Source organism: Colobus angolensis, unplaced genomic scaffold, assembly GCF_000951035.1.
Source record: "Colobus angolensis palliatus isolate OR3802 unplaced genomic scaffold, Cang.pa_1.0 Scaffold32, whole genome shotgun sequence".
Classification (NCBI taxonomy): Eukaryota; Metazoa; Chordata; class Mammalia; order Primates; family Cercopithecidae; genus Colobus; species Colobus angolensis.
Genome location: NW_012116488.1, coordinates 6,489,037 through 6,514,872, shown reverse-complemented (window position 1 = coordinate 6,514,872; position 25,836 = coordinate 6,489,037). Strand labels below are relative to the sequence as shown.

At 42.6% G+C, this 25,836-nt stretch overlaps 1 protein-coding gene across 1 annotated transcript in view; it reads right to left on the bottom strand.

Annotated features, from left to right (window-relative positions):
• SETD3 (SET domain containing 3) overlaps positions 1-25,651 on the bottom strand; it is an 87,780-nt gene extending 62,129 nt beyond the window's left edge. The window contains exons 1-6 of the mRNA XM_011951486.1: positions 24,143-25,651; positions 10,246-10,356; positions 8,050-8,142; positions 5,729-5,877; positions 3,675-3,747; positions 2,829-3,085 (exon numbers count right to left, since the gene is read on the bottom strand). Of these exons, the coding sequence (XP_011806876.1) occupies positions 2,829-3,085; positions 3,675-3,747; positions 5,729-5,877; positions 8,050-8,142; positions 10,246-10,348 (675 nt within the window). The 5' untranslated portion in view covers positions 10,349-10,356; positions 24,143-25,651. The remainder of the gene's footprint in view (positions 1-2,828; positions 3,086-3,674; positions 3,748-5,728; positions 5,878-8,049; positions 8,143-10,245; positions 10,357-24,142) is intronic.
• Positions 25,652-25,836: the final 185 nt, after the last annotated feature.

Here is a 25,836-nt window from a genome sequence, read left to right as displayed (position 1 = left end):
AAATGCCTTGTAGAGGGGGCTGTCCTACATGTAGAATTGTAGCAGCAACTCTAACCTAGATGTCAGTGGCACCCCACACTCCCAATTCAACAATAAAAAAATGTCTCCAGGCTGAGCGAGGTGGTTCACGCCTGTAATCCCAGCACTGTGGGAGGACAAGGCGGGGGGATCACTTGACTCCAGGAGTTTGAGACCAGCCTCACCAACATGGCGAAACCTCATCTCTACAAAAAATACAAAAAATTAGCCAGGCATGGTGGCACATGCCTGTAATCCCAGCTACTGGGGAGGCTGAGGTGGGAGGATCGCTTGAGCCTGGAGGTCAAGGCTGCAGTGAGCCATCATCATGCCACTACACTCCAGCCTGGGTGACAGCGAGACCCTGTGTCACAAAAGGAAAAAAAAGTCCGATATAAAATAAAAGAACTTATATATGTGACCAGACACATTTTGCTCTCCTCAGTTTCATACTTTTTTGACAGAAAAGTAACCAGTTTGATTTCTAAATCCTGATACTTTTTTCAAATATTCAGATTGACTTAATTGTGGGAAAAAAAAAATCAACTGTGCAGACATTTGATTACCTGGTTAATTTCACATTTGAATGTTCCATGTTTGATAGTGGTTGACTAAATTTTTCCATAAAGAGGAATAATTTCTTTAAAAAGATTAGCGCTCTAAGAATGCTGTTGTTTTTAAAAAGGATATTTGTACTCATCATAAATTACACAAATTGTTCTTATTAGTCATGTAGGAATTCTATTACTCTTAAGAAAACTTCTCAATTAAGAGTTTACTTTTAGAATGTTCTCTAATTCCTGAGATGTTTACAATGACACCGTTTACTACATAGAAGGTGGTATAATTTAATCCCCTTAGCATCTCAGCATCTAAGGCAGTTTATTTCAGGCAGTTACGAAGAGACCTGGCTCTTAAACAAATTGATAAAAAATGGCTCCATCTATATGAAGAGAGTATTTTAGTGACTCACAACCATTGAAAATCTCATCAAATTTTGAAGCAAAGCTGCACTACTTAGTTAATACTGAAGTAAACAGACCAGTGAATACAATGAAACATCCAAAGCTCATTCACGCCAAGCCGGTTATCAGAAGGCCTGCCATCATCCTAGACCCTCCAACTTGCCAAGAGAAGAGAGGCCTCTCAGAGCAGGCTACCAGCATTTGCAAACTAGAGGCACACCAGTGAAAAGAGCCAGCTTGTAGTTCATTGTCCAGCAAGAGAAAATGGCAAATACTTAGACCTACTAAAGTCAGCTTAATCTTTAGTCATGAAAGATATACCATTGAGAACTAAGAATAAAAGTAGAACCCTTCCAGGTCATGAAGAGCTAAACTGACCTTAGACTGAGGGACTGTAGGTGCACACTATATGAAGAAGCGAAGTTTTGATTTGGCTTCATCAATAGTTTTTGAATTAAGCCAACTTGAAATAAAAGCTATATATATACTGTACAAACATTCCTAATGACTTCCTGAAGTTTAAGGTTTAGAAAAACAAAGGGATTGACTTCTACTTGAAGACAATAGTCGTGTATAATTTTTGACATATGTGAAGTGTTCAGTGGAGGAGAAGATGTAACTGAGTGTAAAATTTTATGCAGTAAGCACGCTACAAAGTGAAAATAAGAAGTGGAAAACAGTATCACCTGTAGCAATGAAATGAGGTTACCACTTCTTGCAAATAAAGCATAGCAAGGATAGACCATTTAAGGAACAAGCAAATCAAACCTAATTCAGGCTGTCACACTGCCCAAAAAGGAAAGTGACCAAATAGTTCACTTGCCCACTTGTCGTATCTCAAGTAGAGCAGCCCAGGAGCTGACTCTTCAGTGACTTAGACTGTGAGGAGTCAGGAGAAGGAGCCATGCCGCCTCTCAGTCCTGGCGGGGACTGTGGCACTGGCCCTGTTCCTTCTGACTGCTGATCAACTGCAAATGAAAGACAACAGTGGCCAAAATACAGAAAGGTGTCATTACAGGTAATTCAAATACTTGGAGCCTTATAGAGATTTTTTTTTTTTTTTTTTTTTGAGACGGAGTCTCGCTCTGTCGCCCAGGCTGGAGTGCAGTGGCCAGATCTCGGCTCACTGCAAGCTCCGCCTCCCGGGTTTACGCCATTCTCCTGCCTCAGCCTCCCGAGTAGCTGGGACTACAGGCGCCTGCCAACTCGCCCGGCTAGTTTTTTTGCATTTTTTTTAGTAGAGACGGGGTTTCACCGTGTTAGCCAGGATGGTCTCGATCTCCTGACCTCGTGATCCGCCCGTCTCGGCCTCCCAAAGTGCTGGGATTACAGGCTTGAGCCACCGCGCCCGGCCGCCTTATAGAGATTTCTATGAGAAACTTTTACTGAGAACAAATTAAAATTAATACACAGTACACTTTGAAAAACGTAAATGTTGAAATTTGCTAAATTAACCGTCAATATTTTATACTTACCTAGAAAAAAATTAACATTCATTTTCTTGAAAAGTTTATAAACAGAGTAACTTTTTGCATCAGATATGCTTTATGGCTTTTAAAATTTCATTGTGATCTTTTGTTTACAAAAAACTTAGTGATTTCAATAACTCAGGAACAACTGCTTGTATTAACACTGGACAGTGATAAATCAGATATATATATGTAACTGTATTTCACTGATATTTCTATAAAAACAGAAACAATGAAATGTATTTTATATTTTCAATTTAAAAAGCAAAATGTTTGAGTATTCTTAGTAAGACGTCAAATGGAATATTTATGGACTCAAGTCCTCTTTCCTCTGCACTCTGTGAAATATATACGTAAACAGCAAACAGCTGCTCACCTGGATGACTTTATAGAAGTAGGCGTACTGTCGAGCTGTGTTTTTATACTGGCTGAAGACATCATGTATAGCTTGTGTGGACTGAAGATACCGAACTTCATCTTCTTCAAAGTAGAGAGGTGTGTCGTATTCACTAGGGAGAGTCTGAATGTAGGGCTGCCAGAAGGAGTTAGGGTTGGCTCGCTCACACAGCAAATGAAAGGCCAGTGCGATGTTTCCCATGGCTTGAAGGATTCGGTCTTGAGAATATAAGGGCCCTGAATTAACCCAGAAGTTAACAGCGTAAGTTCCACAAACTTCTTAAAAACTTCATTTAAATATACATTTACAAATTACAGGAAAACTAAAAGGTCTTGTAACATTGAAAGTCAGGTACAGGCTGGGCGCCGTGGCTCACACCTGTAATCCTAGCACTTTGGGAGGTCAAGGTGGGAGGACTGCTTGAGCTCAGGAGTTTGAGACCAGCCTGGGCAATACAGCGAAACCCCATCTCTACAAAGAAAAACAAAATACATATATATTGATTAGCCAGGTGCAGTGGTGCACACCTGTGGGAGAATCACTTGAGCCTGGGAGATCACGGCTGTAGTGAGCTATGATGGTGCCACTGTACTCCAGCCTGGGTGACAAAGCGAGACCCTATCTCAAAAAATAATAATAATAATAATAATAACAATAAAGGTCATGTGCATCTTTTTTATAACATTAAATGAAAAACACTTAATGCATATTTGAGGGACTATTTCACCAGTCGAGAAAAACCAAGTATGATCCTTAGTGCCACAAAATGGAATTTTATATATTGTCATTTGTATTTTGCCTTGAACAGTCAGAAATTATTCTCACCCAACACTGAATTTTTAGCAGATTCAACAGTCATTAGTAATTTTCGTGGAACCCATAAAAACAATTCTTCTGCCTAGGGAAAAAAATAATAGGAGAATCATCAAAACATGGTATAGTCTTCAATAATACCTACGGTCAGAAATCCAATCACACATGAAGTACAACTTAAGGCTGCATATCAGCACTTCAAATAAATATTCAAATATATTTTAAAATGTAACCATTTATCTTATAGTTAAATGAGTAGAAGGATAGCTTAAAATCCTGTTTCCAATAGAAAAACTAAAAACTACACACACTGACGAACAAATAATCAAAGAAGGGAATTTCAACTTTACTTGAAGCAAATATAACACTTGGAGTAGAGCATAAAGGTGTTTAGTTTATTCTTTGCTGCACTTCTAAGTTCTAAAACCAGACCAAAACAAAATTCCTGCCTCCAACAAAAACCCTAATTTGTTGACATGAATTACTACTACTACTGAGTTTTAAAGCCAGAGTAACATTCCTTCCTCTACATACTTATCTTTAAAGCACAACAGTTACTAGTGAAATCACATGCCCAGAAGACACACTGGTTTACAAATTTGTTTCCCAAAGCTTTTTCTCATTTTCTGGCAACACAGGACGCTTCCTTTTGCTGTGTCCTGTGTTTCTACACCGCATAAAACAGGCACATGGTGCTCCAACATGTGAGGAGACAGCAAGCAGGCAGCTGTCTACAAACCAAGAATGCCCTCACCTAGAGAGACCATGCCAGCACCTTGAGATCTTGGACATCCAGCCTCCAAACTGTGAGAAATAAACGTCTGTTGTTTAAGACCTCCTCCCCAACCCTGGCTTCCCCACAAAAGCACATAGTGAGGAAAGTCCACAGCTCAGATCTTCTGGGCAGCATCCACACAAATGCTACCTTGAATCTGATACAAGAGAAGAACATGTGGCACCTCGCCTTCACCAATGTCAACTATTAAGTTATTTGTCTTGTCTCTTACTATACAGATTATAGGCATCATGAAGAAAGACACTGTTTTTTTTTTTTTGGAAGCAAGATACTACCATTCACACAGCAGACATTTAACAGGTATCTAACATACCAGCATGTGATTTACCAATCTATCAATGAAAGGTTAACTACAACTTAGTCAAAAATGTTGCTGGAGGTTTGAGGGGGCCAAATAACACCCTTTCCTCCACCCAAGTTCTGAAGCAACTGAGAGAGAGAGAATACAACAGATGGTCACCCAAAATATCACCTCCTGAATCCCAGAATTAGACAGACTCCCCCATCTAGTTACAGGCAGAGCCAGATCCCCACCGCCCTCCCCACATGTGGCCTGCCCCTGCAAAGCTTCCAGGGCGGAGAGCAGAGTGGAATGAATGCATACGGGCAACCAGCTCCCATCAAGAAAAAGGCCAAGTCCAGTTCCTTCTCCCAAACAGATGAAGGAGTGCCTCCTCTTACAAGAGGCATGAGTGAAGGGTGAGGAAAGGCCAGGCATGGCCAATGACTGCTGCTCCCTTCATGTGGAAAGAAGAACCAAGAACAAAGAGGGGAGAAAAAGCCCTTCTCCCTTAGCAGGTGGCTGTTTCTCTCTTCTCTCCCTGTTGCCACTGGTGTTACCAATTCAGTGAGCTCCTAGTACCTTCAACCTCACAGGTATCCATTCCAGACACTGGTAGGCATCCCCACACCACCAGTCCTCCACCCACTCACCTCCAGTAAGTCACAAAATAAAAAACCATGAGTCTACCTCCTTGTCTTTAGGTAAATCTCAAAATCCTGTGAGGCATGTTCTATGGTCTCCTAACAGAGGCTCAGAAGTGTGAACTGACTTGCCCCAGTCACTGGTTAGCAGCTTGGCTCCCCAGAGGGATAAGGTGGGAGAAGTTGCTTAGAACATGAGCCTGAGGTCCTTCCAGGCTGCCTATCTGCCCACAGGCTCAGAACTAGAACTCCCCCACCACACGTCTACCTCCTCACCCTGCGCCCTCTGCAGCACAATAGTTCAAACACACATAGACCCCCTCAGACCAACATTTTATAAACTCACCTTGATATCTCTTGTTGCTCTCAAACCAAAGCCCTCTTCTTTGAAGTTAACCATTTCAAAACCCTCGACAGAAGCCCCATTTTCAGAGGCCCATTTCATTAGATCAGGAAAGTAATCTTCTCTTTTTCCATCAAAAGTAACGGACAGACCTATATTAATCCACGTTTTAGAAAACAAGAGCTACTTTTAGGACACATATCATTCACACGTCTCTCAGAAAATAAAAACAGGCCATAACTAACACTGGAAATAGTCTTAACACACCAATCTTGAAATCAAAACTAATCACCACATGGTCACAGTACATACCTTAACTGATGACAGGGAAGAAGAATTAAAATCCTAAACTCCCTGTCAGTTACAGTGAAATATATACTGACACTAGGTAATAGAAATATTGACTGTTAGGTACTATTAGGTAATATGATGGCAAAGGGGAGAGAGCTTCTATCACCATTACTATGATTTATAGAGCAGTTTTCTCCTTAAAAGTCCAACATGCCATCTCTCATATTCACATGTGCTTTAACAAAATTTCCATTAAAACAAAAATGAGTAACTCACATATGTGCACAAGGAGACATGGCAAAGGATCAACCCCACAGTCCTGATTCTAAGAACACGAAACTGCAGAGCTGTAAGCCAGAAGGCTGTAAGGCAATTTAAATGAGCTAGAGCTATGTGTATCAACGTAAGTATAATACTAAATGTACCACGATGGTTTTTTAAAAATCACGTAGCATGACACCATTTATGTAAATTTTTCAAACAGCAATTACAACCATATATTTTTATGGGGTTATTTATGAAATAGAAAACATTCCCAGTGAAGATGAACACCCCGCAAGCAGGGAGGGAATAGAAGGGGATGAAAATGGGAGGCTTTGGCTGTATCTGGGATGTTTTCTTAAAAACAAATACAAAAACAAAACCAAAGGCCAAGGAAGGGAAAGGAAAGCTGACCAGTGGGTGAGAATAAAAGAAAGGACAATGTGAATACTACTTTGACACATGCTCAGCTGGGGTAGCAGATTCCCAGGCATCTGTTATATTAATTTCTGAACTTCTCAGCATGTCTGACATAGTCAAAAAGATGAAAAGACATGCATAGAAAAAACCATTCCGTTTGGATGAATAAAAGGAGAGGAACAGGAACTTTACTATGAGGAAGCTGGGTGTGGCACATAGCTCAGGCGCCTGTGGCCATCTTACCACAGCATAATTAACAGTCAACCTGATATGTGAAGAGGGCATGCTGGATATGCAAAGATACCTGCTGAATGGCGAAAATGACCAGAATAAGGACTATTCGAAGACGGAACTTACTATTCACTCCCTGAGAACTGGCATAATGCTCTGTCCTCAGTGTCAGGTGCAGTAAACAGTATCTACGCAGAAGAGAAACTAAGGCTCTACCCACTTGGTGACAAAGGATTAGCACCAACTCCTATTTAGTGCAAATAAACCCATTATGAAGGAACCTGTTTGAACACACCCATTATGAACTCACCACTTTGGAGTCTGAGACCATCTAAGCTGAAGACTACATGTTTAGAGGTGTGTATGGAAGAGCAATAAAACCACTACTTAAGACAGCAAATAAAAAACAAACCCTCTCCTGATGCCCTTCATGACAATAAGAAAGGGAGTCTCAGAAGATGGCCCCACATTCCAACACGTGCTCCTCAGGATGTTTTCTGCTTCTACCTTCCATGTGGTCCTGCATAATAATCTTTACTTTTTGTGCTTTACAGAACAAAAACAATAGGTATACTGAACGAGCTTTTTCAAACTCACACTTAGCCCCACGCCAGCCTGGATGAGAATCATTACAAAGGCGACTGCATACATCCTGTAAAAACACAGCTTAAGGAATATGACCACACCTCTTATTTAACTGAGATGTGTGTGAATGCATCATAAACCTTGCTAACGCATTAACCAATCAGCATTTATTTGTGTGTTGACCATATACACTATATGCACTGTCCTGAAACTCAAAAGGAAATAACAGTAAAAAAAACCAGATTTAAATACTTTATAAAATATAAGTAAATAAATAAAATTGTGTCATTTTAGCCCCCAGATACATTTTATTCTCCTAAAGCTCAACATTCTCACCCTTTCCAAAGCAGGTAATAGCATCTCTGAAAGGAGAGAAATCTCACTAACTGCCCTCTCTTCCGGTCTGCAAGCCCTACTACAAGACCTTTCAGAATGACACCAGTGATGCTGAGATCTTCACTACTCGTCAGCCCTCTGACCTAATCAAGTTTCTACATGACATTATTAAAACACAGTTATCATTCTAGCAGTTTTACCTTTCTGCTTTTTCCGTATTTTCTCAACTAGAGTCCGGATCTGCACATACTCTTCCCACTCTTTTCCTGGGCCAGGCGCAGGACTGCTGCATTCTGTAACATAAGAGGCATGGTACTGAAACACTTCCCTCTTTCAACTTAACCTACTAGTCTGCAGAAGAAAGAGGATTTGGACTTTGTTGTTGCTGTTTGGGGTTGGTTTATTTTTAAAAGACAGACATACGACAGCCACGATAATGAATGTGAGAAGTACAAGGCAGCTACACTTCTCGAAGCAGACAAATCCTGGGGAATCATAAAAACATCCGCCACTTAACGTACCCAAGAGGGAGCACTGAGCGGGCACCTAGCTCACATCCACCTTATTCTTAGTTAACTCTTTTTAGAATATACTTACTAACAGGAAAACCTATGATAAAAAGCTAAGCTAAAATGCAAATTATCCCCCCAAAACTCTTCTATATGGCAAAAAGAAGTTAATAGTAAAAGTCAATCTTTCTTTTTAGTTAAACCCCATAACACTGATTCCCTAAGGGAACCAGTGAAATTGGACATAAGGACAATTAGTCGACAAACATTTCACATCCATGTGTATGGCACTATATTCAGCAGTCTGGGGGAGTTGCAAAATGAGATGGCATAGTCACTGCTAAAAAAGAAGCTAAGATTCCACTGTGGGGCCAGAACCAAAAGACCAACACCCGAGACTGAGGTGTGAGTTTGGAAGGCTGCACACTGGGCACCCCACCTACTGGCAGCTCTTTCTTTTCACACAACTGCATTGGTTCAGACAGCCGTTCCCACACTCCTGCTTAACCTCTGGGGCCTCTTTGCTCTCTATTAAAAGAGCATATGTGGCAAATAACTAACAATAACTAGATATGCGCTGAGTCTTAACTATAAAGGGTAGCCAGTCTTACTTTATTCTCCAACAACAAGCACTGACTGAGGCCTGGAACAGGCCTCAGAGGTGAAGCAGCACTGAGCCTGTCCTCAAGCTGCCAGAGGCAGGGGAGCTCGGAGAGGAATGCTAAGGACAGCCACGCTCCACTGGCCCATGGGATCCAGGGGAGCACTCGGGAGGGACCTGACTCCAACTTGGCTGCGGCCTCTTTCTGTCTCGAAGGGAAAGCTGCGTTTTCACTTGGGGTTTAGCCTGCCACATAATCTAAACATGGAAAAAGGGCAATGGAGTGACCACAGCTACAGCTGAGGCACTAACTGCACCAATTCAAATTCATAATTTTAAAAAGTTACCAAATCACACTAACTTGCTAAAACAAGTACAGGCACTTAATAGAAATTCCATTTCCTTAAGCCAAGAACTCTCAAACTACAGCATGTAAAAATCAGATACACAGCCGGGTGCAGTGGCTCACGCCTGTAATCCTGGCACTTTGGTAGGCAGAGGTGGGAGGATATCTTAAGCCCAAAAGTTCAAGACCAGCCTGGGCAACATGGCAAAACCTCATCTCTACAAAAAAATTAGCTGGGCGTGGTGACACAGGCCTGTAGCCCCAGCTACCCAGGAGAATGAAGTGGGAAAATCACTTGAGCCCAGGAGGTCGAGGCTGCAGTGAGCCACAGTAGTGCCATGGCACTCCAGCCTGGGCAAGAGAGCAAGACTTTGTCTAAAAAAGAAAAAAAATCAGCACTGTTAATTGAATCACCAAAAAGGAAGGCGAGCCATTCCAGTGAGGGGCAGAGAGCTCTGAAGGCCGGGTCTCCGAGAGGCACGCTGGACTCAGCTGGGCTAACAGCCCGTGAGGCACCTTCACACACCACATGTCACAAAGTCCTTGGCTCACTCCCTGAGACAGTTATTATCTGTTTACCAAGAAGAACACTGCGTTTCAGAAGGTTCAGTAATCTGCGGAGGGGTACACTGTGCAAAAGTAGCAGAGCTGGTTCTTGCCCACAGGTCCTCAGGGAAGGCCATGTTCCAGGTGACTGTGCTATTGAAGCTCATAATTATTTCACCCAAGCCTTGTTAACAGCCACACAGTTCCAACAGGTGTTTCCATCCTCACAGGTGAGGACTGCAAGTCTGGGAAGCTCTGTGACTCGTCCAGGCCCACAGCTAATCAGCTTGGACCTGAATACCAGCTTGTTTGACGCATGCTTCCCCATCCTGGTGACAGAAGAAAAAGGCACAGCTACCACATCAAGGCAGGGAGAGCCCAGAGAAGGACTTACTCTGTAGCAGTTCACTGGTCAGGTTCAAGATTTCCTTCGGTGACACAGTTGCTGTAGCACCAGTGCCGGATTTCTGAGTTTTTACTCGACTCTTCTTACCCATTTTTCTGACTACAGAGAAAGAAACGAGATAAAATTACATTACCAAAGAACAAAATAAAGTAATAAAACATGTTTAACACACGGCACTGTCTTAGTCTTCAGAGGCTGATTTTACCTTACATATGCCATATCCTGAAGTTTTCTACCACAAAAAGAAATGTGTAGTATTGGTATTTAGGGGTTCTCAAACGGGGGGAAAAAATCTGCTTTGTAGTCTCTGGAAGAAAAGTTCATTCTTTATCATCTACAAAAACTATAGTAGAGCAAATTTTACTCTAAATTTTTTTCTAAATTACATAGATTTCATTGTGCATACTAATATACTCCAGTGTACTAGAGAGATAAAAACCATGCATATATCATACACATATGGGCGTAAAGACCTACATATTCTCTCCCCATTTTGCCTTAAAATAATCATTTCCCATTAACCATAACTATATCATAAGCAACTGATTACACTCTCCGGACAAATGCTGAAGATGTTTTAGAGCTGGAAGAAACTCTGGCGAGCTTGGGATTTCCCATGGCACAAAATGTAGGAGTTAGACTAGCTCGCCAGAGTTTCTTTTTCCCCTGTTTGAGAACCTCTAAATACTAATACTACACATTTCTTTTTCTGGTGTCCTGGGTAAAGACCCTATGAGATAATGCTTGCTTGCAAGTGTTTTTAACAATAGGTCTCAAAGAAAGTAAGGGACGTGGATGTGTGAAGAGCAGATGGGGCAATTCAAAGACAGGGACAGGACAAGAAGCGTGAGGGAAGCACAGTGAAGAAGGGAACCCGGCTGGAGAGGGGGTCTCTAGGGAAGCCTAGCGAGGCAGTCACTCAAGAGAGGATGAGAGTCACTGCCAGAGGTGCCTGGCCTTGATTCTCTAGAGACAAGGGGCTAAGATGATGACCCAGGAAGATGGAGAAAGTGTCCAGCCAAGAAGCTGGCAGGGCGATCCATAAGCTAACGAATAACAAACCACCACGAGGATGGCCTCCAGGAGCCCCAGTCAGTTACACTTCATCTCAAGTGAGAATCAAAAAGCAGACTTCAGTCCATTTGTTTTTTACAAAAAGAAGTAACTATCACCATGTGAAGAATTACGCTAGGACAAAGGTTTAAAACATATTCTCCCACTATACAGATGATCAATGATTCTGTTGTAACTGAATCCATGCAAATATGGTCATGTGCTAAAATCGGAGGAAATCACATTATTTAACAGGCTAACATGCCTATCTTCTCTTATGTATCTAACGTATGAAGAATAATGTGTAACACATCAATCTAATAAGTCTTCTAAAAATCAGTATAAAATAGACAGTGTCGGCCGGGCGCGGTGGCTCAAGCCTGTAATTCCAGCACTTTGGGAGGCCAAGACGGGCGGATCACGAGGTCAGGAGATCGAGACCATCCTGGCCAAAACAGTGAAACCCCATCTCTACTAAAAAATACAAAAACTAGCCAGGCTGTAGTCCCAGCTACTGGGGAGGCTGAGGCAGAAGAATGGCGTAAACCCGGGAGGCAGAGCTTGCAGTAAGCTGAGATCTGGCCACCGCACTCCAGCCTGGGTGACAGAGCGAGACTCTGTCTCAAAAAAAAAAAAAAAAAAATAGACAGTGTCAGTCATCATGGAATAAAAGGAAACTGGTAAAAATAAGTAAAACTTTTGCAGCAATAAAAGGAACTCTTTTTCTGTGATCAAAAGCAGAAAATTTAAGTGAGGGGAGGGCAGGATGACAGACAGTTTAAGTACCTTTTCCTATGCTTAAGAACTACCTTCTTAGAAGAGAAAAAAGCTCCCCATGGTTCCGGCTCACAGCCAAGAGCAAGGGTACAGCATGGACAGAGCACCTCCACCCTTCTGGGCATTTCAGGCCTCCCACACCTGAGGAGGGCATCTCTGGAGGACCATCGAACTTAACCTGAAAATCACTAAAACCACCAAGGAGTCTGGTAATAAGGACGTTAATCACACTTCCAAATATAGTGGGTCTGCTGGCTTGGCAGGAGGTGATGCAGAAGCATGCTGTCAGCAATGGCTTAGCTGGCCTCTCCCTTCAGCCTTGCCTGCAAGACCTTCTGCTGTGGAAGCCTGTAAATGAGGCAAGAACGTCACTCCAATGAGGAGTTCCAAGACCCTTTCCCTTCTCTTAACAGTAAGTGAGCCTGGGATGGCGGGGCTGTTCCGCACCGGCTCTCTCAGGGGTGCCCACCAACAGCTACAAAACAGGCTGTTCGCTCTGCCTGCAGCCCCTCACCTCCCCCAATGTCTTCCCTCAGCGATCCACCCAACTCCAGTTGCTCATTGATGTAGCAGCAGCTGTTCCCTGGAGCTCAGTATTCACCCTCTGCCAGGTGCTGAGCTAAGACACAGCTCTTCATTTGATCTTCCTCGACACTTTAAGCAGTAGATACCATCCTCATCTTTCAGATGACATTCTCAGAAAGGTTAAGTCCCTTCTCTTTGTCCAAGGTCATGCATCAGGTAAGAAGCAGAGCTAGAATCTGAACCCAGAACCACTACCACACTGCCTCTGTTTAAATACAGATTAAAAAAAAAAAAAAAAAAAAGTACATGGCAGCGGGGGGTCTTCCAGGTCAAACACTATGGGATATGGAGCACAACCCCCAACACTCCTGCCAGCAGCCGCTCAGCCTACACCTGCGCAGCTCCAGCCACTTCCTCCTGCACCTCCTGAACGCGTCCTCATAGTTAGACCCTAACACTAGCTTCATACATCTCCCTGCCCAAGCCTGTCCCTGCTGCTTAAATCTACCCTCACGCTGCCCCTACCCTAAATAGTAGGAAATCACATTATTTTAACAGGCTAACAAGCTTATCTTCTCTTATGTATCTAATGTATAAAGAATAATGTGTACCACATTAATCTAGTAAGTCTTCTAAAAATCAGTGTAAAATATACAGTGTCAGTCATCCTGGAATAAAAGGAAACCGGTAAAAATAGGTAAAACACCCTCCCAGCAACACCAAGGGCTCCCAGTCCCTCTACAGCGGTCATCACGTGCCTATCTCTGCCTCCCCGTTCACACTTTGACTGTAAAATTTTAGTCACTTATTCACAAACTCTTGGTTTTTCTCTAAAAATGCTGTCCAGGAATCCCCTTAAAGTCTACCTGGTCCCCCTAATCACAATCTTCTCTTCTCCGCACCTCTGCAATTCCTTGTATGTTCTCCCATTATCGCTGGGCCCCACTGTACTTGCTCATATACCAGCTTCCCTTCAGATAACAGGCTCCTTGAAGACATCCTGTCTTGTTTCTATTTGTAACCCCAACATACAGCCCAGGCCTCAACACAGGGCAGGTGCTACACAGAGGATGCCACCCTGAGCTCCCAGGGAAAAGCATCCGCACAGGTCTTAGGTCAGGTTACAATCTCCATTTCTGAAGCTTCTACCCAGGTTTCCATTCCCTTGGAACAGACAGGAAATGTCTAATTCCTGCTCCACGTGGCAGACCATTAAAAATACGGCTACAATGATTTGAAAACAAAATACATTCCACTGACAGTAATTCTACAGTCAAGTTCTTGTAACTCCAATTGTTCTCAAGATTTCTTTTTTAAGCCAGAAAACTGCTGGCTCTTAGAAATGAGTAATAGGTGTATAAATACAGCAGAGGTGTAATTTCAAAACACACCATAGCCCCTGGGAAGGCAGATATGCTAGAACGCAATCTTCCAAAGTCCTGCAGGGTGATGTTTACGCAGTCATTGTCGCCACTCCTAGCTAAGACCTTCATCTCCAGCTCTTTCAATCCCTTTGGGATTCATTTCCCTGCCTACAAGTCCTCCCCCACCACAATGTCAACAGTCAGCCTTAATAAATTGAGGTATAAAATGCAAACTGCATAGGATGAGCATAGTGGCTCACGCCTATAATCCCAGCACTTTGGGAGGCCAAGGCAGGTAGACTGCTTGAGCCCAGGAGTTCGAGACCAGCCTGGACAACATGGCGAAACCTTGTCTCTACAAAAAAAATATAAAAATCAGCTGGGCATGGTGACGCAATCCTGTAGTCCCCAGATACTCAGGAGGCTCAGGGGGGAGGATCCCTTGAAGCTGCAATGAGCTGTGATGGCATCACTGCACTCCAGCCTGGGTGACAGAGGGAGACCCTAACTCAAAGAAAAAAAACAAATAGAAACCTACAAACCGCATAGTGCACGAATTCATGGACTCATCCCCATATGTGCAAGGCCCCACCCTTGCAGAAGGTAGCAAACACACCAGTCCTTGCCAGCAGTCCTGATGAACCCTTTCGCAACCAGTCCTTCCCCTAGTAGCCCACATGCCAACTTCTATTACCATCAATTAGTTCTGCCTATTCTTAAACTTCATATAAGTAGAATTCTACACTGTGTAGGTTTCTTTCACTCACACGTCTTTCCATAGCTCACAGGATAATGTGTAACCTCCCTAGCAAGGTCTTCGAGGACTGAACTGCCTCACCCCATTTTACGTGTCCAGCTTCATCCTACCTTTACACAACACAGCTCCAGGGGACTGCTCATGCTCCTCCTTTTTTCTGGAATGCAGCTATCCCACTGCCTGTCCCCTTGTCTTCTCCTGGCAAGATTTTTCATATACTTCAAGGCTCTACCAAAATGTCCCCTGTGCCCTAAGGGAAACTCTAGACTCCTCCATGCAATCCTCACACCCAAAAAAGTCAGTCAGAAAGGGTCAAACTCAAGGTTATTACAGATGCTAAAGGGCTGGCTTATGTTGGGATTCTGTCTTTTGGCAACCTCTTTGGGCTGTTTCCCTCCCACAGGGATACAGGCTATAAAGTAGAAAAAGTGGCTAACCTACGTTAGGCAGAAAGAATGTTCTAGGCAGAAAGAATCTTCGTCTTAATTAAGGATGGGGGGTGGGGAGCTGCCTACCCTTCTTCCAGTAAATGTATCTCCCTAGGGCACAGGATCCTAGACCCATGTCATCTCCTCAATCTGTTCCCCCCAGAAGCAAGTTTCCAGGGCTCTTCCAGTAAGCCTCCCCATTGGCTGGGTCCACCCTGTCCGAGGGCTCTCCTTAGTCCCCTGTACCCTGAATCCCAGGCAGTCGGGCATGACACCTGGCTTTCAGCATGACTTTAAGAACTTAAGTCACTGAAGGCAAGTGTTTCTCAGTACCAGTTCTGTAACTATGAACTTGGAACCATCACTGTCTGTAAGATTCCTTTGTCTTTGGGTTCAGTATGGTTTGGCACTAATTCTAGTATTTGTGGGACACCCCTAACTCAAAGCATCTTGAAGGCAGACGCCCTACATTTACTTCACTCAGCCCTAAAACATCAGGTTTTCCTGTGAGTTTGCCAGCTCCCCACATCCCACCTTCCCTCAGCCCCTTGGCCTGGCTGTCATTCCCTGACGTACACACTCTTCGCTCTATTACTTCAGCTGAACTGCCCTGACCCCTTGGTGAGTATGTCAGGGTCCTCCACCTAAAATGTACCTGGCTAAAACCCCACCTCACTAACAAGGTCTCCTCACCACACTTCCACAGCACAGTCCCTGAACCTCTGTGACCTCATCCACTGCAGTCTGAACTCTTTTACCCACTGTCTTGTGGCAGAAAAAAACCCAAAGCTTCCATCTCTGTATTACCCATAGGGTCTAATATAATGTCACAGACACATAGAAGGTCAAAATTTGTTGAGTAAAAGAAAATCTTTGGATAGCATATTTGAATATATTAGAGTTACTAATTTTCACATTGCTCCCAACAGTTATTAAACAGTAGCCAAATGAAACATTTACTTAATATTTAATTCTACTAAGGAACTATGATAACTCTTAGAAGTAAAAACACAAATTTATATAGAGAGGTATAGATAATTACAGATTGGCCACACCATGAAGGACAGGGGTGAGGGTTAAGCTTATGTAGTATCACACTTAAAAAACGGTTCTGTGGGGCACAGTGGCACATGCCTATCGTCCAGCTGCTCAGGAGGCTGAGGTGCGAGGCTCTCTTGAACCCAGGAGTTGGAGGCTGCAGCAAGCTATGATCACACCTGTGAATAGCCATTGGGCTGAAGCCTGGGCAACACAGCAAAATCCTGTCTCAAAAAAAAATTTTTTACAAGATGATCTCTTTTCAAAATCCAGTTTTAGATAGAAAACCTTTAGGACATTAAATTTAATAAGAGAGACTCTGAAAAACACACTGGAATCTTTTAAGCATTATTGGTCTTTAGAAAGCAATAAAGCAGGAATTAGTCTGTTTCTGATAGAAAAGGAATGCTTACAGCCCAAGCACAGGGAAAAGCTCCGTGGGCACTTGTGACCGAGGACATGAGCATCTGCCTATGACCTCACTGCATCCCCACCACAGCCCACTGAGGCCGGCAGTGACCACAGCCCATTGTCAGGAGGCTCAGAGAGGGCTGTGACTTGGCCAAGAGACCACAGCTGCCAAGCAGCAGACCCCTAGCTTCAAACCTGAAATCCTGCATTAGCTCCAGCATGTAAGTGGACTCTAAGTATAGGCAAGCTTGATTAAACTAAGCTGCACAACGTCTCTGTGCCTATACTATGTTCACTGTTGCAGAAGACAACAAAATTGGACAAAACCAGGACTGCAGTGCCCAAGGATGAGGCTGGGAAACCAAGACTCACACTCAACATAAAGCAGCATGGATAATTCCTAAAACACGTAAGTAACTAAACATAGAAGGGCAAGAAATAAAGTACAATTCAAGAAGGATGACTAAATTTTAAGATCAGTGTGAGAAGGTGTTAGTATCCAGTATGTGTGGTTTCCTAAATTCAACCCATATTGCCTTCTTTTAGCTATCAAAAAAGATGCGTGCCGTGTAAGTTCCCCAACCTTATGGATTTAAATAACTACCCTTTTCATTTATGATTCAAAAGTCTGTTATATACAGTGAATACTTCTCATGATCATTTCAGTGAATTTGGGGCTAAACTACAAGTTTAAACAAATGAAACAGTCAAATAGGTATTATGAACATCCTTCATGCTCTCCATGAAAAAAATATATTAAACATTCATCAAGTCCCCACAAAGACCAAATGTTTATTTTCAATATTTATTTCCAATATTTATATTAGGAAAACATAAATGCATACTAAATTAATTATATGTGTATACACACACACACACTCAAGTTAAATTACAAGTATTAGGCTGGGCGTGGTGGCTCAAGCCTGTAATCCCAGCACTTTGGGAGGCCGAGGCGGGCGGATCACGAGGTCAGGAGATCGAGACCATCCTGGCTAACATGGTGAAACCCCGTCTCTACTAAAAAATACAAAAAACTAGCCGGGCGAGGTGGCGGTAGCTGTAGTCCCAGCTACTCAGGAGGCTGAGGCAGGAGAATGGCGTAAACCCAGGAGGCGGAGCTTGCAGTGAGCCGAGATCACGCCACTGCACTCCAGCCTGGGTGACAGAGCAAGACTCCATCTCAAAAAATAAATAAAAATAAAAATTACAAGTATTAGCCAGAAGGTACAATACTAAATCAAAAATGTTTTTCTGCAAAGTTTAGAAGGAAATCAGGTATAATTTACAAACACTTACTGAATTATCTTAAAACAGGAAAATAGGACCAAAAAAATGATTTAAATAATACTTAAGACAAAAGAAAATATGAAGAGTAGCAATACAGGATTGATACATGAATTACACAATTATAGTTAGTCGTTCAGAGGAAGGGGTATCTATAAAAAGGAACAGCTAAGCCAAGAGTTTCACACGTCTACATTTCTTCACCATCAAGATATTTTTAAACTTTACAGAATCTTCAAACTTTGGCCCTTTAAAACACCATATACCACTTAGAAGTCCATCAACAACCTCCCCATCTAACAGACAAGACAGGCTTTAGAAGACAGAGGAATGAATGACATACTCAATTATTATTTAAAGTGCTGACTAATACACAGGAGCATCTGTAATCAACCACCACCTCTGCCACGCAAGCGATTATTTTCCATCTAATCTGAATCGTGGAATAAATGGCTCGAGAAACAAGAAAGCACATTTAGTGACCTTGGCTAATGTGGGGAGTGGGGGTGGAGGTGAGGAAAGGGTGCTAAATACCTAACCCATTTTTACAAAGTATAGTTCACACATAATGAACAGATTTGGATGTAATTCACTTGCATTTTTTTTCAAACATTCTGAATGGAAAGGATATTTATTTGTATATTTCTTGAGTTCCCTTGAAAATGCTGCTTTCAACTAAACAGAACTAGAATAAACATTTTCGATTACACTTATCTGGCAAGTTATCCAGGAAACCTCAGCTCAAGCACAGCATCTGTTTTTCAATGTATCCTGCATTGACCCAACTTCACAGCTGGGTTGACTAAGGGAGAGAATGGTCCTAAGGATGGCTTCCTCCACCCCAGGCTCCCAGCTGTAAAGCCTACTCGAGAGAGGGTGAGTGCCTAATCTTCGTGTAGGAAGAAAAGGAAATACTCTTTTCTCACTCTTACTAAAATACTTTGCCGGCCAGGAGGATCAGATTACTACATTCAGAATTAAATACACAAATTATAGGATGACGAGTTAGGAAAATGAAAGCACTCCCAAACTGAAAAGTATTTAACTGTGCAATGTTTCCTTTCCTACAGATACTGACAAAGTGCCATGGTACCATGTTAGCTGAAACTCATATATATCAGAAATGCGTTCTGGCTTTGCACAGTAGCAGGGCCTAGTAGCAGCACCATGCCATACCAACTCATACTAGTTTACATGGCAAACCGGCACCTATCGTTCCAATCTTCTAATTAAAAGAGGAATTGGGCCAAGGGTAGTGGCTCACACCTGCAATCCCAGCACTTTGGGAGGCCGAGGCAGGTGGATCATTTGAGGTCAGGAGTTCAAGAGCAGCTTGGCCAACTTTAGTAGAGATGGTGAGACCCCCCCATCTCTACTAAAAATACAAAAATCAGCCTGGTATGGTGGCGCAGGCCTGTAATCCCAGCTACTCAGGAGGCTGACGTAGGAGAAATGTTTAAATCCAGGAGGTAGAGATTGCAGTGAGCTGACATCCAGCCACTGCACTCCAGCCTGGGCGACAGAGTGAGACTCTGTCTCAAAAATAAATAGACAGACAGACAGACAAACAAAAGAAGAACTGATGTGCCACAACTTAAAAGTACCAAGAAATCAAGGCAAGCAGGCAGGGAAGAAGGTGGAATTAATTTCAACTCAGTAACTACTTAAGTACCAGGATGTATACAGATCTATAAATTGCATGCAAACAAAATTTTAATTTGATCAAAATTTAATCTTGATACAGAACAATTTGGGCTGTCCCATTTAAGTATTATAACTTGAGATTTTAAAAATACAGCTGTTGGCCAGGCACAGTGGCTCATGCCTATTAATCCCAGCATTTTGGGAGGCCGAGGCGGGCGGATCATCTGAGGTCAGGAGTTCAAGACCAGCCTGGCCAACACAGTGAAACCCTGTCTCTACTAAAAATAGTCCCAGCTACTTGGGAAGCTGAGGTACAAGTATCACTTGAACCCAGGAGGCAAAGGTTGCAATGAACCAAGATCGTGTCACTGCACTCCAGCCTGGGCCACAGAGCAAGCCTCTGTCTCAAAAATAAATAAATAAATAAATAAATGTACAGTTGTTGCTTTTCACATTTTTTTTTTTGCTATTTTTCCAATAACACAATAATTTTAGAAATAACTAAACATTTCTGATTGACTTTTCATTACATAGGTTTTAGTTTTAAACTGCCGTTGAATGAAATTGCAAATAAATTAACATAGGCTCCTATTTAAGAGAAGTTACCAAAAAAACCTTTTGTAAAGCAAAAAATCATTGGGTATCATGAATAATCATTTCCTATTATATATTTCTAAAATAAAAAAGACAATGTTATGTGTGAAGAAACAGCTGTAATCCATCAAACCACCCACATTCCTTAACATAAGGATTCTGGATTCTAGAACCAAGGAGCATCAGGATTAGAGGAGACCTATAGTAGCTCTCAACCCCACGCGTGTACGGCGCACAGTGCCTGATGCTATGGAGCAGTCACGATCAGTACTTCACCTGACCCAAGTCTGAGAAGGATATAAGACAGGCAGGACAGAGCCAGCGTGTTACTCCTGATGAACAAACACACAGCCTGAGGCGGATTGGCAGTAAGTGAAAAAGGCAGATTCAAAGCTTCTGCCTTTAGGTGGCCAGCAGAGCTGCACGTTCACTTCCAAGACAATCTCCCGCTTTGTGAGCCCCTCCAGTACAATATTGCAGAGAAGTTCACCGTCCTCTCTGACCTGTCAGCTTTTGTGTCTCCCCAAAGTTTTGTCTTCTCCAGGCCTAATGTGCCCCTCATTACTACATATTTCTCAAAAGTGAACAAAACGACTTATGCATATTATACTTCAATGAACTGTTTTTTCTTTTTCAAAGTCAACAAAACCCTTCAGATGTGTTCGGAGATGGACTACCCACCTTCCTGGAACTCAAAGAAATTTGATGAATATTCCCAAGACTGCCCTAGCTTTTCTACGAGCCAAGTGAATTCATTCCCTCACTCCCGCACATTTTCTGAGAATCTAATCTGAAACACAAAGATGATACAACATGGTCCCACAGCCTTTAGGGCAAGACAGTCAGAACTAAAGTCTTTCATGATCTTCAGCAAGATAGAGGTGCTATATCAACAACTGAGTTTTTGAACCTAAATGCAACTATTCATGCTGTCATGTTCCTTATTTCAGGATCATCCTTGCCGTGTCCTGTGTCCTATGGCAGTTCCCCAACATGATCTTCCCACCACAATCATGTGATTTGGGCATTTATTACATGATCAGGAATTGAGGTAAGCATTTTACACAGTATCAGATAGGTATTAACAAGCCCCCTTTACAGATGAGGAAGTTGACACTTACAGAGACTGAGTAATTTATGCAAAATGATAGACTCAGTTTGTGTCAGAGCCTCACCAGCACACCTCAATGACAAATCTTACTGACACTCAATAATATTTCATGAGTTCGGCTCAAAACCAACCCATTTATGAGAGCTCCAAAGGTTCACTGTTATCTCTGATATTCAAAATAATACTATTCCCTTGCAGTGATAAAATATATGCATGTAAAGGTTTTATTTCTTTGGCCTTTTAAAAGTATAGTTATTTTGCTGGCTTTGTCCAAATACATAGGAGGAGCTGCAGGTTAAATTGGGACATGGGCGAAACTTTCAAAAGAGCTTCCATCCAATCCAGCACATCCCATAGTGATCTCTGCAATGCCACACCTTTGTTGCAGGGGAAAAACGCAGAACCATGAGGTGACCATGACATGCAGCAATGCTAAATTATTACAACCAACAAACCAAAAACGTTATTAGACACCAGTAAATATTTTACGGTAAAAGCAGCTTTAATAACACTAATCCTTACTTCCTCTCAAATATATGTAAGAGGAAACTGCTGATACTGAAAAGGCATGTCTATTTTCTGAGACTGAACATTGTAAACCATTTAGTTGGAAGAATTTCTTAGACCTGTTATGTCCTAATGAATTGTTTTCTTAAAAAAAGGAAAGTGAAACTCAGGATCATAGATAGTGATAGGCCTAAGATAGTGCACATTTTATTAAGAATTCTACGTATCAAATATTTTTGTCAATTAAGAATTAAAAATAAAAAGTTCCGTGTAGACAGCTGATTATCTACATTCTCTAGACAATTTTTTTGTCCTTCTAAAAAACAGTGGAAACATTTCTTCCTGCTCTGTCCCTCTGCCCTCCCCTACTTCCCCATCCCAGTACTGAGGTTAGGCTCGTAAAAGGCTAAGAATTCACTTTGGCTTAGTAATCAGTAGATCCCTTTCAAAATCTTAACATCAAAGACAGATGTGTCTTCCATTGTCAACCAAGACTGTATGGACTTACTAGTTCACTTCTACTTGGAAAGTACTTGATACAAGAAAAAAAAGAATTGCAAAGTCTTAACTTTGGTATTTGAATTTTATAATCATTTGGAATCAGTTTTTTTCCATTCAAATTTATCTCAGTTGAAAATGTTCAATATCTGTGTTTTTACCTCTTGTTTTTACAGTCTGTTTATTTCCAAAACTTAGAGGAGACTCCCAAGTGGAAACGGGGTCAACACAGCTAATCTCTGTCTTGAGTTAAAAAGCAAGACTTCTTAATCTTGCAGATGCTAATTTTTTTTCAAAAGACTTTTTAAAAAGCCAAGTCTCAGCCCAGTGCTGTGGTTCACGCCTATAATCCCAGCACTTTGGGAGGCCAAGGTGGGCGGATCACCTGAGGTTGGGAGTTTGAGACCAGCCTGACCAACATGGAGAAACCCCATCTCTACTAAAAATACAAAATTAGCCAGGCGTGGGGGCACATGCCTGTAATCCCAGCTGCTCAGGAGGCTGAGGCAGGAGAATGAACCCAGGAAGCAGACGTCGCAGTGAGCCGAGATCGCGACATTGCCCTCCAGCCTGGGCAACAAAAGCGAAATTCCATCTCAAAAAAAAAAAGCCAAGTCTAAACTTCTTTGTAATAGGAAAATACATTATATATATTAATATTTTGACAGAGATTTTTTAACTTGAGTAATTATGTAAATTAATTATATTTGCATATCAAAATAGTCAACCTCTCCAATGTTATGAATAGAAAAATGAGATGGTAAAAGGAAATCCAATGGACAGAAATCCATTGTAAAGGCACCAAAAGTGAAAACTGTAGAAAACTGTAAAAGCAAGAATCTTTAGTCTAATACTCTTGACTGGTTAAATATGACCCAGAACAAACTGTTACCCAGATAAAAACACTTCTACGACTGTAGCAGGAGAGTAAAGATGCACAGCTAATCAGAAGATTTTTCACTGATAAAAAAAAAGGGCCCAAAAATAATGGTAGGTAATTGAGAAAGCAAATATTATAACTGGCCACAAGCAAAATCCAAAGTAACATAAGAATAAAGATAAGTTCACTGTTCTGTTAAAAATATTTAATGCCTAGCCGGGGCGGTGGCTCAAGCCTGTAATCCCAGCACTTTGGGAGGCCGAGATGGGTGGATCACGAGGTCAGGAAATCGAGACCATCCTGAGCTACACGGTGAAACGCCGTCTCTACTGAAAAAAAAAAAATACAAAAAACTAGCTGGGCGAGATGGCGGGCGCCTGTAGTCCCAGCTACTCGGGAGGCTGAGGCAGGAGAATGGCGTAAACCCGGGAGGCGGAGCTTGCAGTGAGCCGAGATCGCGCCACTGCACTCCAGCCTGGGCGACAGAGCTAGACTCTGTCTCCAAAAAAAAAAAAAAAAGTATTTAATGCCATAGGAATAAATGACTCCTAGTTCTCTTTGGGGGAACAAAGTCACCATTCCATTCCCAGGACTTCGATTCAAGGGAAAGAAACACACTTGAAACTCTTCCTCCCCACCCCCAAAAGAAGCACCAGGCACAGCAACCAGGGAACAGGCAAACCAGTCTCTAAAGATAAACAACCTCTCAGAGAAGGACAGTCATCCAACTACACATAAGAAAGATACATTATTAGTTACACTTCTAAACCCTACCTCGGATTCGTGATAAGAAAGACTCTGTAATTCAAACATTTCAGATACCCGGTACACCTCAAACTACACTGACATCTAGTCACAAAGCATTCAGAGTAACCTTGACTTGGAGGTGGGATTATTGCTTATATTTTTACTACAACTCTACACAGCACAAACTATGCACCTGGTTTTCATTGAATTCAATGATTGTCTACTAAATATTCACTCCAAGCAAGCCTTTGTCGCTGATGGTCATACTTTCTCCGGTGCCGTCATCCTGTCATTCTCCTCCAGGCAGGAGAGTACTGTGTTTCAAGGAGGCTGTTGTGACCGTTTATCAGAACTCTCAAAACAAAAACAGTTGTCCAGTGGTTGAGCTTTAAACAGGAAAAATATCTGAGTACAACCTCCACATTTTTCTCATTATCCAGGCTTCTAAAGCGAAAGTTTAATTATCATTTAAAATGTGGCCTAAATGTCCACCACACGGAAAAGCATCGCAGTAGCCATCACTTTCTCACTGAAAGTCACTGTGCTCTTACAAGTAGCTTTCGCTATCACCGTACATACAAACATAAGATGTTTTAATCTTCAAATCCAACATCACTCCAATTCCAGGAAAAAAAAGCCCTGAGATGTTAGCACACTGGAGAAGCAACCATTTTACTCCTTCAGACTAGAGTTCCATTTCAGATATTAACTTACAATCACTTAGAGGGCAGACAGGAAAGGGGTAGCAGAAGGCTAAAATCCAAGGTTGTCTGGGGTCCCAATAAAGAGGTTCTGTAGCTGTTTGAGAACTTGGCTTTGCAAACTACTTTCTTAGGCCAGAGAAAAACTCCTCGGTAAACTGTTGGAATTTCACCAAAGTATCAATCACAGCAGCCCCTGGGACTAATCTGGTACTGCTGGACTTTCTTCACGCATGGCAGCCCGTATAAACACAGTATATACAGCAAGGTTCAAGCAAGTCTTGGCAAATTTTAACAGTGGAGAGGAAGACTGCTTTTATTTCGCTATATTCTTGGATTAAAGGTATTCACTTAAAATAATAAACACTTCTCCGACATTATTACTGGTTAGCTCAGTTTTGAAATACTGGCAAGGTCACTTCAAGAAGAAAAACGGGACAGGGAGAGGTATACTTTATATAAGGTAAAATTCACACTTTTCAGTGTCCGGTTCTGAGTTTTGACAAACGCATTTATAGTGGTCTCATCAGCACCACAATCAGGCTACCAAGAGAGAGGTAACTCTTCGAGGATTCTTAAAAGCAATATTAATTTGTCAGCACACTTTAAAAGTATTTTTGAAATATCACCTTATTTGTTTAGAAAAGCAAAATAACACGGTCCGAGTGGTCCTAAGCCGTGAATGCCTCTATAATACTTAAACGCCCTCCTCCCAACCCCGGCCCGACGAGGGTGAGCCCCGCAGCCAGTGGCGCGCGTCACTGTCAGCTCCTTTTCCCGAGTGGAGACGGGGGAAAGACAGAGTTGCATCGCCACGCTGGAGCCACGAGGAGAAGAGTTTAACGCCAGAATGACAAACTCTAAAGCACTGAATGCCTCTCCCTGGTAGGGCACTGCGCGTGTGGAGCACGGCCAGGGACGCGTGGGAAGAAAGACGACCTATTTCCTACGACCGTCTTCCTAACTGGACAGAGCGGGAGGAGGCGGGGGCTGGTCCCCGGGCACCCCGGTGGGCACCGAGAACTCGCAGAGAGGAACATAAAACCGCACGGCCTTCCCCGAGCAGCGGGGAGACGGAAGGAAGGAAGGAAATGAGAGCTCGACCCGGCCGCGCGCAGAGCCGAGCCGACCAGCGCGAGGGGCCAGGGCCCCACCCGAGAGCAGGAGCGAGGGCCGGGGACAGGAGACCAAACGCGGGGAGAGCGCTGCCTGCACCTGCCACCACCTCGAGACCGGGTGGCGCGGGGCCCGGGAGCGTGG